Here is a 24438-nt window from a genome sequence, read left to right as displayed (position 1 = left end):
CATGCAAGAAGCTTCAGTTCTTTCTTTTCAATAGATCCCAACGGTGGAAAGTTTGAAAGGAGAAGAAGAACATGAGCTCAAGCCAGCTCCCTACCAAACTGAGGCACAGGGTAACCCTACTGTCCCACTGCGTTCAGAACTTCTCTGTATCAGCTGGACAAAGCTTACATTACACAGTAAGTGAACAGGAAAAGCAGACTTTTCTGTACCATGACTAAACCACTGAAAGAACCAGCAGCGCATTAATTCTGCAAAAGCAACAGCATGAAGGCAATCTCTTTAGTGCTGCACTTTGAGGTCGTTGCAAGTGATCAAACTCATTTCTTCTGAGGCTTACTACCAGTCAGTGAAGACACCATGGCAGACCACATGCACTCTGCCCTATCCTCAGACAGGAAGCACATTGGCTTAGCTTTTAACTACTTAAAACCAGCTTTAGCACAACATAATGCAACTAAAATTACCTTGTCTACTGCTCAAAGTTCAGAATAGCAAAAGAAGACCCCAGATGGAACTGAGCATTTAATTCAGTAGAGGCTGGAGCAGAGGAAGTACTCACCCATCTGTGGGAAACCAATGCAAGGCACTCATTTCTAAGTTATAAAACAGCAAAGGAAATAAAAATAGAGCCAGGTGCTTCCTACAGCAGAAACCAAAGTAACAGGGGAATGTGGCACTGCAGAGCAGCCCACTGCCTCACAAACCACAGGCAGTGCAACTTTTGACTTGGGTGTTCACCTCCAAATGCTTAGCACCCTGCAGCTGCAGCCAGCTGAGCACCTAGACAAGGAGTATGCAACTGCTGGTACTGCAAACACCTCTTTTCAGCCTCCTGCTGCCAAACACAGCTGCCTCTCCATGCCTGGGGGAAGGCCTGCCAGCCTACAAGCAAAGAGGTTTGGCTGCCTCTTCTCCACCAGGAAGGCTGTGAAAAGCCTGAGTGAAAGCAGAACACACACTGACATGCTGCAGCAAACCAGATGCATGGCTAACCTGCCAGCAAGCTCAACTGGGCTGCTGCTGGCCACCTGTGTAAACTGTGGGATTTGATCTCAGCTGCCCTCACAAGGCATGACCTCCCTTGCAGGGTCAGAACATCAGCCACCCTCCAGACAAAATGACACAGCTACAAGAGGTCACACTTTCCACCCTCCCCCAAGCAGACAACAAGCTTAGAGACAACTCAGAGCATATGGGTTCTCTGATCCCAAACTCAACATCTGCCTGCCTCCTGTTAAACCCAGAATCACTTTTGTACTTCCTCTTTTGCTAGGGGAGGCACTGGCTGTCCACTTGCCTGTTCTGGCATAAACATAAATGCATAAACTGCATTCACAGAGCAGTTCAGCTTAGAAGGTGCCTCCACAATTCTGTATTTTTACCCAAAATAAAGTACTCTTGCCCAGGAGAGTGCAAAAGTCCAGTTCTTCTCTTCCACAAGATAGACATATGGCACTGAATTTCACTGAACAGTTGAAAACAGTGCTTTGTTCTGCTGAAGCATGCTCTGGAGCTGCTTTACTAATGATAAAGCCACTGAAGAGTTTTCAGCACTGGTTAGCCCTTTTAAGATACACCTTAGTCCTAAAATATTAAGTGCTTTTAAATAAATTTATATTTCCCTAGGGTGATCTGGGCAGGATTTTCAGCTCACTGCATTGAAAAGGCCTTTGGAATGATCATAAAAGAACAAGTTTCATATTAATTCCCCTGAACAGAAAAAACCCTAAATATTTAAAGGTTATCTACACACCAAAAATCATGCCCAGGTCCCTCCCTATAATTACTTTAACAATCACACTGACCCATGCAGACACCTACATGGTAACACAAACCCATTCAGCTGAGATAAATTACATTACTACAGTAGAGAGGGGTTTCTTTTTCCAGAAGTTATATTGAGCACTAAGTGAGGATCACCTCACCACATTAGTTTTACAGTCAGTGAAGAAAGACATTCCCACAAACAAACCTGATTCTGGCAATTTCTGAACTGCAGGGCTTTGTTGCTTCTGGCACCAAGTGAACATCCTGGCAAATTCTTGGCCACATGTCAGGTGGAGACCAAAACATTATTGCTCCCCTACTCAACACAGAACTCTCTGCTACTACCTCCCAAAGACTGCCAGCCAGAGACCTGAAGCAACAAGCACTCTACAGAGAATATGGCATGAGCTCCTTCTCCAAGTTGCTCTTCTAAAGGGTGGATCGTTTCTCAAGCTAACAAGAGGTAACACAGGAAGTTAGTCTTCTCCACCTATAAACCTTTGTGACTACTCCCATGCCACCTAAGATGTCTGTTGCAGTGACACAGCTGAGAGATTTTTACTCCATTTTAACACAGGCTAAAACCTCTTTTCATACAGCATTTTTCAGCAAAGCTCTCAAATTAGCATGTTATTAATTCAGACAGCAAATAAAAAATAGAAATATTGCTGCTGTGTAAATAAAATGTTGTAATTACAGGCATAAACAAAGTTGTGCATTCAAGTGAATCAAACTTCTCATTTCAAATGCAGTGACTTTCTGTCACTTTCAGATTGACTGCTATCCAAGGCAATATAAAGAAAATGGGGATTTCCACAAAAAATCCACCAGACTATGCTCTACTGAAAATACATTTACATTGTGCTTATTACAAACTTATGCATAACCAAGATGTGTATTCTTGCAGATACCTTTTTATGGAAACTTTAAAATACGCTTTCATGATACCACAAACATTTAAAAGTTGAAAATATATGTAGTACAACAGCCCAGTCTGACCACACTGGAAATATTACAAACGTTTGACTGTTGAAAGGTAATAGAAATACCAGTTCACACACACCCCATCTATGTGAAATAGTAACTTTTAAGTATGACCAATAAAAGAGCTCAGCACTAGTGAGATTACGTCATTGTTTCCTGCCTGAGAAGAGGAGCTATTTTAGCTAAGTGAAGCTGAGCAAAGAAGAGGAAGTCTAAACCTTCTACAGATTTGGGGCCATGAAAGAAGCATCTCTGAAGAAATTTTGTAGAGCACAAAAGGTGAGTAACAATCCCTTATGCTGTGCTAACAAAGTAACTTGGATGTTCATACATGTTGCTAAGAGACTTTGTTCAGAAGCAGAACATGGGCATTAATTCTAAAACTAATGAAAAGATATTTAATTTTTAATGCACTTTCAAAATATCAGCAGCATTCTATAAATAGCATTTAAAGAGAAATGATTGCATTTGTAAAAGCATAGTACCATAAATACTGGATTTTAGGATTTTAACAAAAATTTTAAGAGTATGCAATAAACGAAAACATTGGTAAGTACATTTATCACTAAAAGAAAAATGCTTGTTTTCATGAAATGAAAAGCAGGAGATCATGTTACTTGGTGCCTCTGTGCTTCAGTGAAAGCCATGTTATCCTTGGGGAACTGCAAACCAAATATAAGGGACAAAGTAAAAAGGGGGATTGGGAAGAGAGATACACACATGGCCCTTTAAATGGAACCACTGTTACCTAACTTACATTAAGAATCTGAAGGAAAAGATTTAATTGTGATTTTGCTCTCAACATCTTTGTCTTGTACAGGGCACCTAGATGGCCTTCACAATTCATATTAGACATTCAGGATGTCAGTTATCATTAAAAAATTAAAAGATCAATAAAATATAGAGATAAACAACAGAGTAGTCATTCAGAATTAACACAGACAAGTCTTCCAGAAACCAGTGAACCAAGGGCTCTTCAACAAGTGCTCTAATCAACACCAGTAAGTAAATGTTCCCATTATGAAAAATGGCAACCAGGGCAAAAACATCCACTCAGAGGCACCCAAAGATATGCTTGGGCTGACCTGGGAGGTACCAACCTGAACTCCAAGCAGAAAAGTACCAACGAAAAAGCTAAATATCTCCAATCGTGTATAAATGCAGACAGGTAACATATGCTTTTCAAAAATCTCAATATTTCTTACCTAAATAAATGCTACATTTTAGGTTCTTAAAAATTAACTGGCATGCATTTAAATTCACAAAGTTGGGAAACAGTCTCCAAAAACCAAGGAAAAAAAAAAACACAACAAACCCTTTCTGTTACAGCAAGTCAGTTCTTCGATATATCTCAAAACTGCTGCAAACTTGGAATAACCAGCAAACAAGGCATGAAAAGTAGATGACACCAGATTCAGCTTCCTCTCTTCCCATCAACATCAGGCTACTGGTTATTTTAAAAATATGATCTGACCAGAACTAATTGCAGTCACTGCAAGTCCAAAGGAGACAAGAGCAAAATCAAAACTAAAATCCATGATGTTTCTTAATATTCAAGTGAATTATTCTACCTGTCTTATACATTACTATCCAATTCACCTGCCAAATCACTCAGGATATTGAGCTTAGCAGCTCTGAACTGTCAAACACAATCACTAGCAAGAGAAAAAAAATAACAGAACAAAAGACGGGAAAAAAACCCACTTACAATGTGCAAGGGCAAGGGGGAGGTGTATATTAAGCAACATTTGGACAATTTTGTGCAACAATAGTGAAAGTGGAACAATGTGCCAGATAATATTTTAACTATGCTGCTAGCACATGCACAACATTTTTAGCATATGCCATCTAACCTTCAATAAAGTTTGCTAGCATTATTTAATTATTTTATTTTTCTTACTTTTTGGGTTCTTCACACAATGAGGAACTTGAGAGGCATTTATACAGATGCCCCCCAAACCTCTTTTTTGTATTACGTACATGGCTTTTCCCAAACAAAACATAAATTCTGTTGCATGTTCTAATGTCCTCATCTGAGCACAAAACACACCTTTTTTGTTTTGTACAGCTGGAAAAAAGACCTCAAAGTTAAGGGTTAAATATTTCTATGCATAACTTTATTATATCTGTAAACTGAAGAACTGTAAGAAAATTAGAATTCCAAATTTTATATTTCAAAGCAGAAACTAACCTACATAAAGATTTAATAGGTCATATTTAAGTTAGTTACTCCATGGTAATCTTCTCAAATGCAGCTGGTATTTGCCAGTGTCAAACCAGGATGCCAGATTAATAAACACTAGTTCAATCCCCTATGCATTCCTGTAGCACTGAGAAACACTGGGTAACATTACAGAGAAAGCATTAACCAGATGGGCAGTAAGAATAAACCTGGGTTTCAATGCATTCTTCACTTCTGGAGATAAAACACACAGAACTAGGCACCCTTCTGCTCTTGAGAACAGTTCTGGTGCCTAACAGATACTGTGGAACTTCCTTGGCTGTTTGTCACAAGTGGGAAGATCAGACAAACAACTAACTTGTTCCTCCTCCTCCTCTTCACAAAGCTGCCACAGGGCTGGGTAAAAGGCCAGACAAGAGGAACCCTCCCACATAAAGTCATGAAACTGTGACCACACCAAGGGCCAGGAAAGTGCTGGGGGTGAAGGTTAAACAAAGCACTCATGCAAGCACCAAGTAAGGTCTGCCATCTTCCAGAGAAAACCAGGGACCCTCTCCTACACCTCTCATCACCTCAGCCTGCACAGGGACATTTCAGATGTCCAACCCCTATGATCAAGAAGCAGGATGAAGGAACATAACTGTGCTCTGGGGTAGCTGGCTACCAGACAGCAACTTTTCCCCCAGACAAATACTGTTCCTATATGGCCTGGCTGGAGACTGTGCTGCTTTCCTCCTTTTTAGTTTTTTAAACAGGAAGTCTATTAATCTATTAATTTTACTCATATGTTGGGCGGGTGGTTCTGATGCCCTGGGATTAAACACTAATTAAACATGAGAAGCTATGCAGATACTCAAAGAGTTTTTTTAAGTGTCTTTAATAAGCAAGCACCTGCTCTTTTGGGAGTTAAGTAGGTCCTACACAGATAAAAGGCAAAGTCAATACTCTTTGCATATCCAAATGTCACTAAATGCCATGCTGACTTGTTTCTATTCATAACTAGTTTTAGTCAAGAATTTTTTTAACAGAGACAGCTTGAAGAAATATTTTCTTTAGAAAGTACCTGTCATAGCTCAAATACAACTATTTCAATCCAATTATCAGCTACTGATGCACACCTGAAATGCCAATCTTGACTTTTTGATTCCTTATATTAAAAGCCCTGTAAGCAATAAAGATATTATATTCAAACATGCTTATAAATACTATTTTCACAAGTCTGACAATACATATGTTTCCCTCAGAGGATGATAATATATTTGCAGTCAGAAAAAGCAACAAAACTAGCACATTTCAGAGTTAAACAATAGTTTCATCACTAAACACCATCCAAAAACAAGGATGTTTGTTTTTAGGATGTTTCTTCCTGTTTGTTTTTAAAGACAGATTTTGTCTGACAATAACTTCCCATATTTTATCTAATTTTAGGGGATTTATGGAGTGCAACAACTATTCCTGAGTTCAATTAAACTATGACGCCAGAAAACTCCCACCCAGAAGAATACAGGATTGCATCACTGGTCTTCTACAGCTTTGTGTTCACAGTGGGATTGCTGGTGAATGCCACTGCACTGTGGGTGTTCAGCTGCACGACCAAGAAGAGAACAACTATAACTGTTTATATGATGAACGTCGCATTGCTTGACCTGGTTTTTATCTTTTCGCTGCCTTTCCGGATAATCTACCACGGGACGGAAGCGTGGCCTTTTGGAGATACCTTGTGCCGGATCCTCGGGGCTTTCACCGTGTTTTACCCAGCCATTGCTCTGTGGCTGCTCGCTTTCATCAGCGTGGACAGATTCATGGCTATTGTCCAGCCCAAACATGTCAAAGAACTCAAAAATACAAAAAAAGCTGTGCTGGCTTGCGCTGGAATCTGGATAATGACCCTCTCAACAACATCCCCGTTGGTGTTTTTACGATCTGATCCAGACCAAGCCTCAAATTTCACCACCTGCATGAAAATGCTTGATATCATCCATTTAAAGGAAGTAAATACACTGAATTTTTGTCGCTTGATTTTTTTCTTTCTGATCCCCTTGTTTATCATGATGGGGTGTTACCTAGTCATTATTTATAATTTTATTCATGGCAAGACTTCCAAACTGAAGCCTAAGGCCAAGGAGAGATCCATAAGAATTATAGTTACTCTGATTGCTCAGGTACTCATCTGCTTTGTACCCTTCCACATCTGCTTTGCCTTTCTGATGCTTCAAGATGAAAATACAAGTTACAATCCCTGGGCAGCCTTTACCACCTTCCTCATGAATCTCAGCACGTGCTTGGATGTTATACTGTACTACATTGTTTCCAAACAATTCCAGGCAAGAGTCATCAGTGTAATCCTTTATCGAAATTACCTTCGGAGCGTGCGCAGGAAAAGTTTTCGAACTGGAAGTGTCAGATCACTCAATAATATTAACAGTGAAATGATATAAAAAGAGGAAAAATGTCAGGGGACTTTTACAATGCAAACAAGGGATTCTTTTTCCAAATTCTAGCACTCAGCTACACAGAAGGATGTTTGATAACCAAAGGTAACAGCTATATTTGTTGCATTGTAAATGTGACAGAAGCAGAATAATAACTGCACTTCTTTTTATTTGCTCAACATCTTTTGTTGTTTCACCTGAAATGAACTAAAACCTAGCACCAGTGTTAAACTTTCCAATGCTTTTATCACCTCAAACGACTGTGAATATTGTCAGATGTGAAAGAGACTATTAATATAATAAAGTAGACAACACTGAAGAATTATGATGCAATGCATATATGAATTTTTTATATTTGCATAATCAAATGCTCCTGAAACTACTGTATATCCCACATTTCTAAAATTAATTTCATTCTCTCAATATCAAAGTCATTATGACTTAATGAGAAGGCATATGTAGATAAAATTTATATTTCACTTAATTAAAAACTTCTTTGATGCAAATTTCTTTGTAAACGACTACATTCTGCAGTCATAAAAATACCATCAAAGGGTAAAATGGTCAGACTGTTCATCACCTACCTGTGGGTATGATGTGCAAATTTATTACACCTTACTTTTGCACAAAACATCTTTTTACATATAGGAAAATATTAATTTCTCCAGACACATTAGCAGCCTATGTCCTAGCAACAAACTCTACGTAACAAACACAAGTAACTGCAGTAGCTACTCACTCAAGCTTTCAACTTCTTTTGAATACTCAGACACTACAAAAAATGTATTTTTATAATATCAAACACATGCTTTTTGTCCCTTATAAATCAATCTTTAGATACTTTCAACAGATTCTCTGGAAAAGCAGAAATAAAAAAGAAAACATCTGATATGGTGTTTAATATTAAAAATCTTACTCCAAGAGCTTTTATTATTACCTCAGAGTGTGCAACACATGGAAACTCAAGTGTGTGTGATCTCATCTGCCAGAAGTTTAACCACAAAGGGCTGCAAGCTCTGTGCTCCTACTGTAATATGCATCTATTTTATTAAGTGCAGAAATCTCAAACATAGGTTATTCAAAACTGAACCACTGAACACCTTAAAGCTGTAAGAACTTCAGCTGCAAGCACGAAATGGAGTAACAACCTCTGGCACTCAGTTTTTAAAAAACATACAAAATACCAATATGAAATGCATGTTCATTTACAAGTGAACATAAAGCACATGACTTACAGTCCTGTTGCCTTTCTGACTTAAGACAGTAATCAGCCCAAACTGATTGCAGTTTTTACAAACTGAATGGATGCAAACAATTTAGACTGAACAAATACAGCAATAATTTGTGTGCTGCAAGCCATGTTGCAATCATGTTAACAGAGGAAATGAGACTAACAGATTGGAAACTAAACATTGTATGGATAAATTATAAATTAAACACAAATCATAGCTAATAAATAAATGTTTGAAATTACGGTAGTTGTGCCAAGAACCTTTACACTTCAGTTCAAAAGAGGATTAAATTAATTTGAAGAGTTACACGAAGAAAGGTTTTTTCAAAATAAAATCTTGAGAACACAATCCCTTGAAACTATATCTAAAGGAACCAATTCATTAGGAGCTACTTACAAACCAGAAGGCAAGCTGTTGATGGTGATGCCAAATACATACTGAGTGATTTCTACAAGGAGAAGATCAAAAAAAGCTGAGAGCATCCAAGCGCCCAGTAAAAAAGACTGGAAAGAAAAAGGTTAATTTGAATCAATTCAACAGTTTCAAAATAAGGTTTTAATATACCTCTAAATATAACAAAAAATAAGAAAACCTCTATAGTAGTTAAATTAAGATAAATTCAATCTTTAACACAACGTAATTCCAGGTCTACTTGTCTAGATACTGAAGAATCAAGAGTAAGATTGTTTCCAAAATTAAATTTGATGAGTCTGATCTTACAAGTGATACTGCAAATAGAAATCAGAATAATCCACTGACTGCAAGGTATTATCAATATAAATTTAAATTTATTAAAACCAAATTATCTTTACAACCCTATAACACATTTCTATACAACACACTAGAAATAAAACTTCAGTATTCATCCAGGAGTACAAGACTAAACTGTATAGAAAAGTTTCTATTAAAAAACTCTCAAAATTGAACTTACTGAAAATTTTCTGCTGCCATATCTTCTTTCAAATATTCGGAAGTTGTAAATGAGCAGAGTGCTGCAGAATGTGTCTTTCAAATCAAGACATATTGTTCTTCCACAGACAAGTCTCCAAATCTGGAAGGTTAATATCATCATGTTAAACCACTCCTCCTTCAAGGAAATTCTTTACAGAATTTGTGCTCAGAGAGAATGCAATACTGGAGTCAGGTAAGAGAAACACCACACAGTTAAGGAGGAAAATACAGAGAGTCTCTAAAATATTTTCAAAGCAGATGTCTAACTGTTAAAATAAATAAACAATTGAAATTAACTCAAAATACACTTTGAGGTTCCTAGTTTACACTTAGAAATACAAATGTAAATCACATCCCTAGTGAATTTAGAATTACAAAAAAAAATTTTTGAAGAAACCTCAAGATACAAACTAGTACAGCGTAACTGTTCTAAGAAGGTCTAACCAGATCAGCTTGCTGGGCCATGCCAAGTTGAGTCTTGAACATCTGTAAGGATGGAAACTGTTCCTCTGTTCCATCAGTCTTACCGTAAAAACCTTTATCTTTAAATGGGATTTCTCGTATTTCAATTCTTGCCCATTGCCTCTTTGTCCTTTCACTGGGCTTGGCTCCCTCACATGAGGTATTTACAAGCACTGGTAAGATCTACCCTAAACCTCCTCTTCCCCAGGTTAAACAATGCCAGCTCTCTCAGCCTCTCCTCATACACCAAATCCTCCAGCCCCTGACCAGCCTGGTGGTCCTCCACTGGAACTCTCTGCAACATGCCAAGGTCAATTTTGTATTCAGGAGCCCAGCACAAGGGACAACACTTCAGACTGCTCCCACTGAGAGTAGAGATGATCACCATCCAGGCCTCCTTGTGAGGCTCTTCCTACCTAATGCAGCCCAGGATGCTGTTGGGCTTCTTAGCCTCAATGCCGCATTTCAATTTAAGCCTCCACCAGGACCCTCAGGGTTTTTCCTGTAAAGTGATTTCCAGCTGCTCAGCCCACAGCCTGTACTGGTGCATGGGGCTACCCCTCTCTGATGCAGGAGTTTGCATTTGTCCTTGCTGTACTAATGTTCCTATTGACCCTTTTCTCCCCTCTAAATGGCTGCAGAACTAACAGGTGTAGCAACTCCAAATCCAAGTTTTACATCACCCACAGGCTTGCTGAGGGAACACTATGTCCTACTGTCCAAGTTATGAATGAAGACACTAAACAGTACTGGCCCCAATCCACTCCACTCAGCATTCCCACTATCCCATGTCAACTTGCCCAGTTTTAAATGCTAGCCTGAGTATGATCCCTCCTGAAGTCAAGACTGGCAGGGCCATGACCTTGCAGCTGAATATTTCATGCACTAACTGAGCAGCTCTCACACAGGCTATGAAAGGCTTCTAGCCTTACTGCTCTTTGCTTTAGCCAGCTTAAAAAAACACATAGATGTAATGAAGATCTTTTACACACAGCATTTTCACTGCTCTTGAAGGCCCTCTGTATGGAGACAATGACCTTTTAGTTTTGGACAGCACATATTTTGCCTTCCAAATCAAATGTACTCTTCTTCAACTGTTCACTTTAATTTGTGTGCTCTCTACCAGATTTAAGAAGTGTTAAAATCCAACATCCAAAATGTTTGTTCATTCCTTGAAAAAATACCTTTCCACTAAACACATCCTTGCAGGTGAATTTATTCTAAACAAAATTTCTTTAAAGAGTTCTCATTTGAATATTAGCACCAGACAGGAGTTAAACAATCTGTTCTCTCTGATCTCAGAGGTACTCAGTGATATAGTACATAGCTTGCTCCAAGGGCTGTGGCAATAAATGAAATGATCTCATGAAATAAAAAATCCAAACTCACAAATTCCCCCAAAGCAGCACAATAAAAGTGTCACGGCTTTTACAGATACTTGCAAGTGTTTATGGTTAAGACACGGTAGAGATGTTTTCTTTGAATAAAATGCAGCTACTACTGCTTTTCAGCAGATCAAACATATGGAAAAAGAGGATTCCTCTGAAGACAGATCTCAAAACAAACAAATAAACAAATCCCAAACCCACACAATTTCCATTAAAACTTGAATAGTTTCTCAGACTTTTTCATTCTCCTCCTCAAATACTTGGCTGTAACATTTTTAAAGGGCAGACATCATTTATGTATTTTCACTGCACTGCATCAGCAAGATACTTGGTAAATATGAGCAGTGCTCTTGCAGAGTTGTAATTTATTATTACAATAAAGCTCTTGTTTCTGACAAGAAAGATTACAGAGACCACAATAGCACAGAGATCACTAGCTAGGTCTAATAATCTTTTAATGCTTACAGGCTACAGCTGGCATCCTCAAAGACATTAATTTGACTACATACCTTTTGTTTGATGCAATTGTAATATCTGTGGGGTAAGATAAACACAGAGGCATTTGCTAACCTTTCTCTATTGAGCAGCAGTTTGCCACTTCCAAAAATTAAAAATATCCCAAAACAAATACCCACAGAACTTATGAAAGTGCATTATTTCAACATTTAGAGCTGATACTATAGGATCCTTAATTAAATTTAAAATAAAATGTTACAAGATACAATATCTAAAAGATGAAGTGTCTTAGTTTGAAACAGGAATGAGTATGAAATTAAACAATTCAGCCAATTACTGAAGAGCACCACAAACTCCCCCATCATCTGGAATTTTCAATTTAGAAGCAGCAGTTCTATTCAACAAGCAAAGTTTAGTTTTCCACAACTGACTACAACAATTAGTTAGAGAATGAAAATTATGGCCTCTGTTGTTAAAATAACTAATTTATAATCAGCATGCCTAATCAAAGTAGCCCTCTTCAGCCTCAAAAATTAGGCACAATAAGACACTGACATTCATATCAAAATACTTGTATTAATAAATGGGTTAAGTCACACTTCATTCACAGCAAGTTTACATATGCCAATGCCTGAAAGGAAAAACAACACAAACCAAGTAGTTTCCCAGACAAGAAAAAGAAATGAAAAGCTATGTTGATTGTTTCAGATCAGTTTTTCTCATGTTTTCCAAAAAGCAGCATACTGGGGAGATATAAAAAAAACTATAAGAACAAGCTGGTCTACAGCAGTGAACAAAGGGAAAGAACCAAAGGACAAACAGACTGTGGGGGAAAATTGCACAGAAAACCACAGTTTGCAGTCTCTTTCCACACAAAGTAAACAGACTCACCTGAAAATCCTCTTTTACAGCTTGTAGGTTATAAGCAAAGAACTTCTGATAATGTTGGAAGAGCAGAGTCAATAGAATCGAGATGGCACTTGGGACTAGTAACAAACTCTTTGACAAAGGCGCTTTATCTTAAAGACAAAACAAATAAACAATCAAACCATTTCAGAGAAAAGTCTTTCACATTCAAAAAGTGACATATTTAAACAGGTGACTGGAAGACATAATAGCAGTGACACCATCTTGACTTTTTAGCTCAACAACTTCCCAAGTTCTCAAAAACTTGTGAATAGATGGGAAGAGCACACTAATCAAAGGAAATGTTTAGAGATATTAATGACAATTGAATATTAACAGACATTTTGTTTCCAACATTGTGCCATGAAATTAGCTCAGCTAAACCTAAGCTCTTTGTACCTACTGAGGTGATGTCCTCCTATACTGCCCTCCTAAGGCTCCATCGCATTTCAGGAAATAAAATAATCACTCTGTTTTTCTAGCAAAATATACATGCACATCTGTTAAATACTTCTGTTTCCATTGCCTTAGGGATTAAGATTTGATTTTTCTTAGAGGCTATGAAGCAGGAACCACCTGAATAAACGGACTTTCTCACCACTGCATTTAGATCCACCATTCAAGCAATCATATCTAAGTCAATTTATGTGATACTCATCTTCCATTCAATCATTACAACTATTCATAAAGAAATTACTAGATTCAGAATGTTTGTGAAATGAGAACTTCTTTCCTTCTAGGGGCATGACTTTCAGAAAGGACACACACAAGAAAGCAGGCAAAGAACAGTGAAATCTGCAATACATATTTCGCATTTACTAAAATCTGCCAAGTAGAATATTCAGCAGGAGCATAGCAGCAATTCAACCTAACCTGCTGGTGCAGTTGGTGCAATAAAACACAAACTCTTGCCTAAAAACTCAAGCCAACATGGAGATTCTGAAATGTTATTCATTCTATAACTTCTCTCCTTCTCACAAATGCAACCTGAATCACATTTACTTCCTATCCAAACACCTCAGCTATGGCACAAGATCCATTCTTTTTCAGACAACTGTTTTTGCAGGGTACTACAAAAATCCAGAGTTCTGTTGTCATTCTTCCTAATATAATAAAAGGAGCAATGAGATTACATTAAAAGTACTAATGGGGAGTGAAGAGCAGGAACACAGCAGGAACAAAACTGCATGAAACAGCATAATACAATAAACATTTACTACCTGTCCAGATTAAAGTGAATATCATGAATGATTTTTTCAACATCTGCTGTGCACTAGAACAGTAAACTGCTAGAAAAAGCAGATGGCAATAGGCACCAAAGAGAAGACTTTAATCACGGCACAATCCCACTGCCATCAAAAATATGGCTCTTGCTACATAGTATAAGCATGATCCTCATCCAAGTATTAACTGATGACATCAAGAATTGCTTTGATGGGCACAGTGAGCTGTTCACCACCTTGAAGTCTGCAGTCTTCTGACGCTCACCATGGGAAGAAAACATCTATGTGTATCATAATGAAAACTTGTACTTAAAACTATTAATTCAGTCCACATCCATACCTTTGGAGTTCATTATTTAAAAATGCAGTTTTCATTTAAGCAAGTATGGCCTTGAAGAACCATCCTTTTATAGAAATTAGGCAGTGACTTGGATTGGCAAAGGTTGATGTTACTATGCTAAATATAAGCTTTACTTTTATGACTGCATCAGACACCAGTCTGGCTGATTCTTTTTATTTTAATGCAAGAAAACTGTCCACATTTCAATCTGCTATCTTTCCTTGGGTTTGTTTTTTGGGTTTTTTCCTCCAAAAATAGTCTATATTCTTTAGACATCCTTTTTTTATTTAATTATTCATTCCTCTAATTCAGTTGGACTTTTCAAAACCATCTGAAGCCATCACAGAACTGTACAACACTGGGGAGGAAAAAGAAGCTGGAACTTCCTGAAAGCTACTACACAGACAATGCACACAGACATTCATTTGAAACCTCACACAATACTCCCTGAGTTAACTTAGTTAAATTAACATTTCTTAATGTGAAAAGGTCAATTTTATAATCAGGATACAGATTTTTCATACTTGGAAGTACAGCCTAATTCGGAAGAACTGCAATAGTCACAACAGTAAACATTTCTGAACCAAAGTTTGATAAAAATTGTTACTTTACTGTATTTTAAATTTAAATTTTACTTTAAATTTCACTTTAAATTGTTATTTTACTATATTTTACTAAATGCATTTACATTATTTCATTAATTTTAAGAAACTAATTAGTTCACAAGAACTAATTAATCCTATAAAACTTTTTACACAAGGATCACATTACCACAGACACACATGAGAACAAAGTCTCTAGATATCCCACCATGACTATATTTTTCTATACAGGTTTAATATGTAGATTTTACTGCAATTTTTTATTAGATCATTTTTACATTACAGGTAATATACACTGAAATACTTCATCCTATCAAGTTAATTCCTAATTTGAATGCTTTCAAAAATATCCAACCAACAGAACCTTATCTGTTTTCTCCAAAAGTGTGAACACACATTTTTATTAAAAGTCTCCTTTTAGCTTTCATCTTAGACACTTTAAACTCTGATACAGGGAAAAAATAATTATTATAAAACATGTCATCAAGTGAAAAACCACAGAAGCACCTAACCCATGAATCTGACTGTCACCCACAGGAAACATCACATGAGTGATGTAAATTTCTACTCTCCAGCTTCTCATAATGCCATCATGGTTGAGAAGTTTATTCTTGTCTGGTGAACTTGAAAAATATAACAATGCATCCTCTGAAATTCTTTTTCCAAGTGTTTCACTGCACAGTGTAGCAGTTTGCTTTATCCCTCAAGAGCATACAGATCCTTCTTGAGGACTGCTGTGAGATTGTGGGGAAGGAATAACCTTCCCACTACTGTGGAATGCCTCAAGCATGTCAGACCAAAAATGACAACAATGCCAGATTTTGCACAATCAGGCATTCTGATATCCAAGTCAAATTCCTGGCTTACAATGCAAAGGTAAAATTTAGAAAGCAGAATTCTAATCCAATGAATGTGCAAGCATGGATGAGATGGAACTAGTTACCACAAATCTACCAGGGCACCAGTCTGCTGGCAGCACGGTGTCTTTATACCACATAGAGAAAGAAGAATGAAAGGATAAACACTCATTTTGACCTTGAAAGTTCAAATATATCAAATACTGTCTTCAAAGACCTTGGAATAAATTTGCAATCCCAAAGTGCTCCTTAAGTGGCATTTCTTTCAAACAACAGGCCGTTACAGCACTGGTGCTGCAACACATCTACTGAGCATCCACCTAAGTACCCAGAGAAATTTTGGTAATAACCAGCAGAATACACTGACACTATGATGAAGAGCAAGGAATTAGCTTCCACTACAGATCTTTGCTTCCTCCTGGTGCAATGGAGAAGTTCTCCCCCAAAACTGCCCTCATAATCTCATGGGCAAGTGTCCCAACCTTCATACTACCAACTGTGCAATGCGAAGCTGATCCCAGGATGTGACATAGGTGAGAAAACCACTTCTAAGCCTCCACATTCCACCCCTGCACTTACTACAAAGCCCACAGATCCTCTTCTTCCAGAACCTACTACTCTGCTGGTTGCCAGTGCCTCTTTTACAGTACAGAGTGAAGGATACAAGTGTCCATCTGTCACAAACAGAGGGGGAGGTTTATGGCACAACTGCCTGAGTTGCAGCTTCAGAAATCAGCACTGCACTAACGGCAAGAATGAGAAGATCCAGCAACAGCTACAGTTTTTGAAATTATTTCCTGTCCCTGCCTGTTCATTACTCACAGATGAAGAGACAGCAGATGGGCATAGCAAAACAGGCAGCCAGACCAAGCTACTGTGGCAGAAGAGCCCTTGCAGGAACAGCTTCACCCTCTGGACTGCTACTCCAGGCGCAGGACTCAAGTGTTGACCTGGGACAGGATCTCACTGCCGGTTGATGTGAAGTGACGAGCCGGCTGATGAGCAGCGGCTGCAGAAGCTCAAATCAGCTCAGGGCAATTTCTGTGGGGATCCCTACTGAGCTTACACAGCAGCTGCAGAAAACATGCTGTGTAACAACTCTTTTTTTCCACTTTCACCTGCAAATTTCCCAAACTCAGCTGCTATAAGGCAGGCATGTCACTTTCAAACACACAAATAAATGCTGGGTGCTACTATAATAGCACAAAATACCCACAAAACAGTTTTGAAATGCTCATACACAAGATCTGTGAATTAAACCATAACTAATAACAACTGAATCCACAGTACTTCCCAAATGCACTTATGCAATCTGCATTTTGAGTGGTTGCTTTTCCTGCATTAAGCCACCATGCAGATACGAATCTATTGTATTCCAAGATCTGTCCAAGAACCTGCAGTGGGCTAACCAACCAGCAGTGATGTTCATTTGCAAGTGAAAACAGTAAGAGTATCACTGCAGGAACAGTTCTTCACCAAATGCTTCTAAATTCAATCCAGAAGCTGAGAGGTGAATAATATTAGTATTAAGAAAGTTAATAGAGAAACCTGTGATCATGCTTTAAATCTATTTTTTAAAGGTACAGGCAAGACTGTAATCAAACCACTTGCCTATACATTGACTGTTTAGAAAACTGCTAGGTGTAGCCTAGGTCACAAATTAAATAAAAAAGGAGATACAAAAAGAAAAAGAAAAAAAAGAAAATCTTTGTTTCTAAAAGCAATTCTTGGAATAGAAACTGAATCAGGTTGAAAGTATCAAAAATATTCACCCTATTCAGCAAACTTTTCCTCCTTCCAACCAGAGCTGTTACCATACTACTTTTAGTATACACTGTCAGAAATAACAGGTACCACAAAACCATGTGGAGATCCCCACACAAGCTTGAAATGAAATGAGCTAGCTCTGCAGAAGCAGAATAGCCACAGTTTTGTGGCCTTCAATGCTGTGCTGCTTTCAGGGCTCAGGCTAACCAGGCTGCACAGTGGCATGCTGATGTACAAGCTAATTTGCTTTCCCATATAGTACTGTACTGCATAACACTGTTATGCACAAGTGTTATGTATTCAGTACATGCTTCACTTTTCCTTCAGTCATAGCACAAAGCATTAATTTACATCGCTTTATTATTTTCCCGACGCCTCTGCACAACAGAGTTCAGTCCTGCCAGTTATGCAAGCAGAGGAGCACAGAGATCCCTTCTTGCCTTGGGGATTTTTAACAAATTGCTAGCTCTGCACTACAAGGTTCACAGAGGTAAAAGGCTAAAGTTGCACTAGCTAGTTCAAAGGGTTCTCCTCCCTCCTACTACAAGAAATAGCTTGTGTGCAGTAGTCAAAGTAGTCAAATGTTTTTCAGGTGTAACAAGTGTATATGCTTTAAAAGATAGACTCAAATTTTACCTTAATGACTAACTCTTAACAGACTTTCCTACTAGTACATAAACAGCACGAAAAATATTGGGAGGGGATATTACAATGTCTGCAGAAAGGTTTCGTGTTGGTCTAGCTGGTTTAAACTGCTGGTAAGGCCTTTGTGTCCTATAAGGGAAAGCCTTCCTGTGTACCATCCTCTGCTCATGGCAAACTAGGCAGCACTACAGTAAAGCAAACAGCCAGGCCATTCACACACTCATGTGAGCCCTTGCAGAACTGCTCAAGTGTTTCAGCAGCATAGTACACGGGACTGAAGCTGCCAGCAGACTGCAACACAAGCAACCAGCCTGGGTCTGGCACCTCAGCCCAGCTGTCAAGCACACCTAAAGCCAGGCGCTGCCAGGATGTCCCCTGAGCACACTGCAATGCCCTCTGACAAGTCAGCTCACCTGGGTTAGTGCTCTGATAAGCCATCTGCATATATCTGCACTGTCTCTTACTAGTACCCAGAGCCACTGGCTCTTTTCTCCACAGCATACCAGCTCCTCCATTATTCCAGATAACAGAAACAGTTTCCACAGCACAGGCAAACTATCTTTGTCCTTTTAGAAGGTGGTGTCCTTTGTTTCCTGGCTTCCCTATCTCACAGTCGTACCGTGTACCAGGTATGTTTATTTTTACATTTACATCTCCTTGTCCCAACATTATAGATGTCAATTAGTCTGTCAGAGGTTGCACAGCAGGCTGCAGGAGCCTTCAGTGTGACCTGGCATGATCACTGTTATTGCTGCTGAATCAGGTGTCCACTTATTTTATTCAGGATCACTGGCACAGGTCCCATAGCCCACCAACACTGCCTTCTGCCAGAGGCTCCCAAGCCCCAGGGCAGAACACACACACAGAGTTCCCTGATACAACACCAGGCACCAGCTCATTAACTGCCTGAACCATCAGATTCTGTGCATCACTGACAGAACCCCACACTCCTGCTGCTACTGCAGCAACTTCTGCTACACACACAGAAACAACTCTGAGGGCACAGGGACACCTGAGACTGCCACAGTTGTGCCCTAGGTGAGCATATGTCACTGCACCTAAATCCGTGCCTCTACTGGAGTTTGTCAGTGCACCCGTACCAGCCCAGTCTTACTGTAAAAACCCACTTTAGGTTAACAGTAAGGTCAGTAAGAACATTTGCCTATTTATTTCTGAGAAGGAAAAAAAAGCACAACACTGAGTGTGGAGCTGTGTCAGGGAAGGTTTAGGTTAGAAAGGTTCTTTACCTAGAGAGTGACCAGGCACTGGAACAGGCTCCCCAGGGCAGTGATCACAGCACCAGCCTGACAGAGTTCAAGAGGCATTCAGACAATGCTCTCAGGCACATGGTGTGATTGTTGAACTGTCCTGTGCAGGGCTAGAAGCTGGACTTGATAATCCTTGTGGGTCTTTTCCAGATCAGGATAGTCTATGATTTTCTTTCTGCAGAATAACATATTACCTAGGTTCTTTTCCCTACCATACATATGTTTCTTATGACAACCATTTCCCACTCATCCTTCTGACGGATCATACCTAGCAAAACTTGTAAATACTGACCACTTTCCACCCATTCAGTCTAACAAGGATACTTTTCCTCCTCCATTCTTTCTCATAGAATTATACAAAGACACATGCCATTGAAAAGTCCCTCTACAGTATCTGATACTTTTCCTCCTCCATTCTTTCTCATAGAATTATACAAAGACACATGCCATTGAAAAGTCCCTCTACAGTATCTGTTGGGGGGCACAGGGAAAGATGAAAAATCAGGAGCTGCAAATCAAGGTACAGTATTATCAGATCCATCTGAAAAAGACTCTTCCCTTCTTTGGATTCCTCATACAAAATACAGCTACAACTAATATCCCTTTTTAAATGCCAGAATTATTCCCCCCTAGTCAGAGGGTGCTTTCACACTCAAACTGATTTCACAGAATCAATTACGTTAGAAAAGACTTCTGAGATCATCAAGTCCAACCTCTGACCAAACACTACCTTGTTGACAAGACCATAGAACTGAGTGCCACATTCCAGTCTTTTCTTAAACACTTCCAGGGATGGCAACTCTACCACCTCCTTGGGAAGCCCATTCCAATATCTAATTATCCTTCCTGTGAAGAAATTCCTCCCAATGTCCAACCTGAACCTCCCCTGGTACAGCTTGTGGCTAAGTTCTCTGGTGCTGCTGGTTACCTGCAAGAAGAAGGCAAGCCTCACTTTGCTTCCTTTCAGGTACTTGTAAAGAGTGATAAGATCACCCCTGAACCTCCTTTTCTCCAGGCAAAACAAGTCCAGCTCCCTCACCACCCACTCCTCATAGGACATGCATTCCAGATGCTCCATCAGCTCCACTGCCCTTCTCTGGACATGCTGCAGCACCCCAATGTCCTTCCTAAATTGAAGGGCGCAGAAATAGAGACAGTACCTGAGGTGCAGCCTCACCAGTGCTGGGTACAGGGGGACAATCACAGCCCTGCTCCTGCTGGCCACACTATTGCTGATACAGGCCAGGATGCCACTGGCCTTCTTGGCCACCTGGGCACACTGACTCATGCTCAGCTGGCTGTCAACCAGCACCAGATCGTTTTCCTCCGGGCAGTTTTCCAGCCCCTCTTCTCCAGACCCGTAGTGCTGCCTGGGGTGGCTGAGACCCAAGTGCAGGAGCCGGCACCTGACCTTTTTGCACCTCCTACTGCTGGGTCTCGGCCCATTGATCCAGCCCGTTCAGAGAGCTCTGCAGAGCCCTCCTGCCCTTCAGCAGACGGACAGACGGACACTCCCTCCCGTTTTGTAAGGAGCACGCAGTTAGTCAGCAAAGCTTTGACTTAGCATTTGTCCTCGCCTGCTCTTAGGACTGTGGTGCCCAAGTCCACAGCGCAGGCAGGTCAGCTCCCCACTGCTGCTCCCAGACGCTGCAGTCTGTCCTGTAAAACAAGCTCAGAGCCAGCCCCACACACCTGCCGAGTCAGTTCAGGCAGCACCGGGACACGAAATTATTTACATGTGCCGTGCAGAGCTAGGGGCACGTTACGTTTGCCTTATCAATAAACTGGATTTAAAAAATAAGTTAAATTTCATATTTAGAAAAGAGGGGTTGCTTGCGTTTTCTGATACGTATCTTGGCACGGAGATCTATATCGATGTATGCAAGTACATATAAACACACAGAGAGACACGGACAGGCAGACATACACAGGCAGACACACAGACACATACACAGACACACCCGCGGCTCCTCCCGCCGTCACGTAGTTTAAAAGTCCAGCCAAGGGAGGACCGAAGCCAGCGGCTCCCCCGGGGCCGACGGCGGCAGCGCCGCCCGCGCTCCCACCCCTGGCCGCCGCCCTCCCCGGACCGCGGCGGGGCCGGTACTCACAGAACCCGTTGGAGCCGGTGCTGGTGAACATGGCAGCGGCCCGGCCCGGCCCGGCCGGCGGGCGCGGCTGGCGGAGCCCCCGAGGTCGGGCAGCCCCTGAGGAGCCGCGGCGGGCCGGGGCCGGGGCCGGGGCTGGGGAGGGCTAAGGCGGCCGCGATGGGCCAAACGCCGCCGCCAGGCGACCGGGCGGCGCCCCCTGCCGGGCCCGCCGGGCGAGCGGGGCCGCGGGCGGCGCTTCGGTGTGCGTGTGTTATCTGTAATTACTCCTGTCCTCAGAAATGGGAGTAACTTCTCTCCACTGAGGGTGGCGGAGCGCTGGGACAGGCTGCCCGGGAAGGGCCTGGGGTCTCCCTCTCTGGACACATTCAAAACCCACCTGGGCACTTTCCTGTGTCACCCGCTCCCGGTGACCTTGCCTTGCCTGGGGCGTTGGACTAATCGATCTCCAGAAGCCGCTTCCAGCCCGAACTACTCTGTGATTTCGTGGTTCAACACGATTTACATTTTAAATTTGCAGGTGCCTTGAGGAAGGCTGACTCCTTACCCTTGGGAAAACTCTGGCCCTCGAGGCTCACCCTGATCTGGGGAGTCCAGCAGGTAAATGTCTCATTAGGAGCCGTGGGCGAGCTGTCATTGCAGCTAACGGAGACAGAGCCAACACAGACAGCAGAGTTTGGAGAGAAGTCTGGAGGGCTTTTAAGGTGACCGAATTAAGGTGTCTGCTTTAGGATCCAATTAATTCCTCCCCAGGCTCCACCAAGGGACCACATTGAACAGATCACCACGAGCTCTAATGGCACATCAGACCCCAGCTCTCTAACAGCAAGGTAGGCACTCAAAATGAGGTGAGCCAAATTCCCAATTTCATAGGAGACATGGTATCATAAGGCTGAAACTGTTAGGGCACCAAATGTCACTGACATGTTCAATGAAAATGCAGAACTCAGACTTTACTGAAATAAGTCATGCTGGGCATTTAAAAACGTGACAGTGCTTTGCAGCACAAGGTGTGTGCGCTTTGTGTTCATGTGGTGATGGAACTGTGGGCCTCAAAGTCACATTTACCTTACTACAGTGCAAGACTGAAAACAAATGGCACTCTGAAACTGCAGAATATGACTTGTCAGCTAGGTAACAATTTTGAAGTAGGCAACCAATAGTAAGAAATTTTAGGTAAGTCATACATTTCTTATATTCCATAAATATACCATAAAAATGCATTTTAATATTTGCATTCAAATGCAACTATTAACTAGCACTCAGAAATGCTGAGTTCCTGAATCTTTGTAAACATAATCTCCTAAACACTGCCAAGGGGACGTAAAAAGACCTTTTGCTTTGGTTCACAAAGGCTTCAGCTAAGATCAGCATATCAGCATGTCTTTTGAAAATGGCCAATTTCCAGCACTATCTTCAGATTTGTGTTGCTCACTTGTCCTCTCTGTACAAGGCCTGCATCAGGCAGGTGGGATTGGGAGTTACAATCCGCTCAAGAGCAGGAGGTATGTCTAAACCAGCCAGGAGGAAGAGACAAAGAGATAGCACATTGGAAATCCTGACTTATCCCAAGCTGAGGTTCTTTCCTCTGAAAAGAATCTAAATTGGATTCACAGCATGAAACCCATCCATACTTTGTGTCTTTGGCTACAGACAACCAGCTTACTCTCTGCTGTTAAAGCGCAGCTGGAAGAAATGATTTGCTACAGAAATTTTCCTTCTTTCTTTCAAATGCAAATGACTCTGGCTGCTGTATGCTACATATGCAAACTCTGTCTTGCCAGTGCACTGCTGAATGCCTGTAACCACACAAAAGCGACAGGCAACCCTCATTTCTAAGGAATGGAAGGTAAATAAGGAGGTGCAAAGCCTGCAAAGCTTGTAATACCTCCAGCGTGAAACCTCTTTGGGAAAAGCTTGGTGTCTCCTGAAGCTTTAGGGCTCTAATGAGGTACTCATGGATTAATTAATTATCATTTTGAACTTTTTTGACTAACCTCCACTTAAAGTAATTAAGCCTTTTTGTGGATCTGGCTTTACTATAGGTGAGGATAAAACCTGAAAACTTTTCCAGTATTGCCTGTGTAATAGGTTTAGGAATGTTGTTTCAGTGCTGAAGATAAAATTTGCCTTTTTTTCTTTTCTTTCAGTCTCACAGAATCAAGTGACAGAGCAATCATTATTTAAAAGTTTACTGTCCTAAGAGCCAAGGCCTGGTATTTTTCTGTTTTATAGGCTCTGTTTTGAAGATCTCCCTAGATTGATGTCCTGCAAGGTAATCATATTAGAGGGATTCTCCTCTGCCACGTCAGGCGCTAGAATTGGATTCAAGTCATAATCACTGAGCGTACTAGAGACTTAGGCATGTATTCCACTCAATGAGGATGCATTTGAGAAATGTTTAAGGGCCTTTTTGAAAGCAGCTCTGTGGACTTGTTATCATTGACAGATACAGCAAAGCTGGATGAGTGGCAATAGTTGGCAAGCTTCTCCCAACAGCAAACCAAAACCCTTGCAGATTTGTCAATACTGCTGGAATACAGGCAGCTGGCTCTCCATCTATTCGCTGCTATCTTATAAATGTCTACAAATACATTACAGAGTCTTTGAAACCCCTGATGTTTTTATCTCTTTTTTTTAATGATTATGTCAATATTTCTGAGAATACAGCAGATGAGTTTTTTCTGTGAGAAAACTGCACACACCTTGCTAATAATGACAGTTTCACATACTGATTGAATAGTAGAGGAAATGTAGGTTTTGCCCTCAAATAGAGTGCCAAGCAGAGAGGTATTTTTATCACAACACCATCACCATCAACTGGTAGTGTGTCAAAAGAATTAAGCAAATTATTTGCATTGTTGAAGT

The 24438-nt window shown here is 40.6% G+C and overlaps 2 protein-coding genes across 2 annotated transcripts in view; one reads left to right on the top strand and one right to left on the bottom strand.

The window, feature by feature from the left end:
- UBAC2 (UBA domain containing 2) overlaps nucleotides 1-21662 on the bottom strand; it is an 88060-nt gene extending 66398 nt beyond the window's left edge. The window contains exons 1-4 of the mRNA XM_054272107.1: nucleotides 21574-21662; nucleotides 12746-12873; nucleotides 9529-9648; nucleotides 8994-9100 (exon numbers count right to left, since the gene is read on the bottom strand). Of these exons, the coding sequence (XP_054128082.1) occupies nucleotides 8994-9100; nucleotides 9529-9648; nucleotides 12746-12873; nucleotides 21574-21604 (386 nt within the window). The 5' untranslated portion in view covers nucleotides 21605-21662. The remainder of the gene's footprint in view (nucleotides 1-8993; nucleotides 9101-9528; nucleotides 9649-12745; nucleotides 12874-21573) is intronic.
- On the top strand, nucleotides 2991-7624 carry GPR18 (G protein-coupled receptor 18). The gene is made up of 2 exons (XM_054272108.1): nucleotides 2991-3030; nucleotides 6362-7624. Exon 2 carries the CDS (start codon nucleotides 6406-6408, stop codon nucleotides 7369-7371), a length of 966 nt encoding a protein of 321 aa, XP_054128083.1. The 5' UTR covers nucleotides 2991-3030; nucleotides 6362-6405; the 3' UTR covers nucleotides 7372-7624.
- Nucleotides 21663-24438: the final 2776 nt, after the last annotated feature.

Source organism: Melozone crissalis, unplaced genomic scaffold, assembly GCF_028551555.1.
Source record: "Melozone crissalis strain CALT ecotype California unplaced genomic scaffold, PUWL_Pcris_2 ptg000013l_1, whole genome shotgun sequence".
Taxonomy (NCBI): Eukaryota; Metazoa; Chordata; class Aves; order Passeriformes; family Passerellidae; genus Melozone; species Melozone crissalis.
Note: the sequence above shows the minus strand (reverse complement) of the source record. Positions and strands in the feature narration are given on the sequence as shown.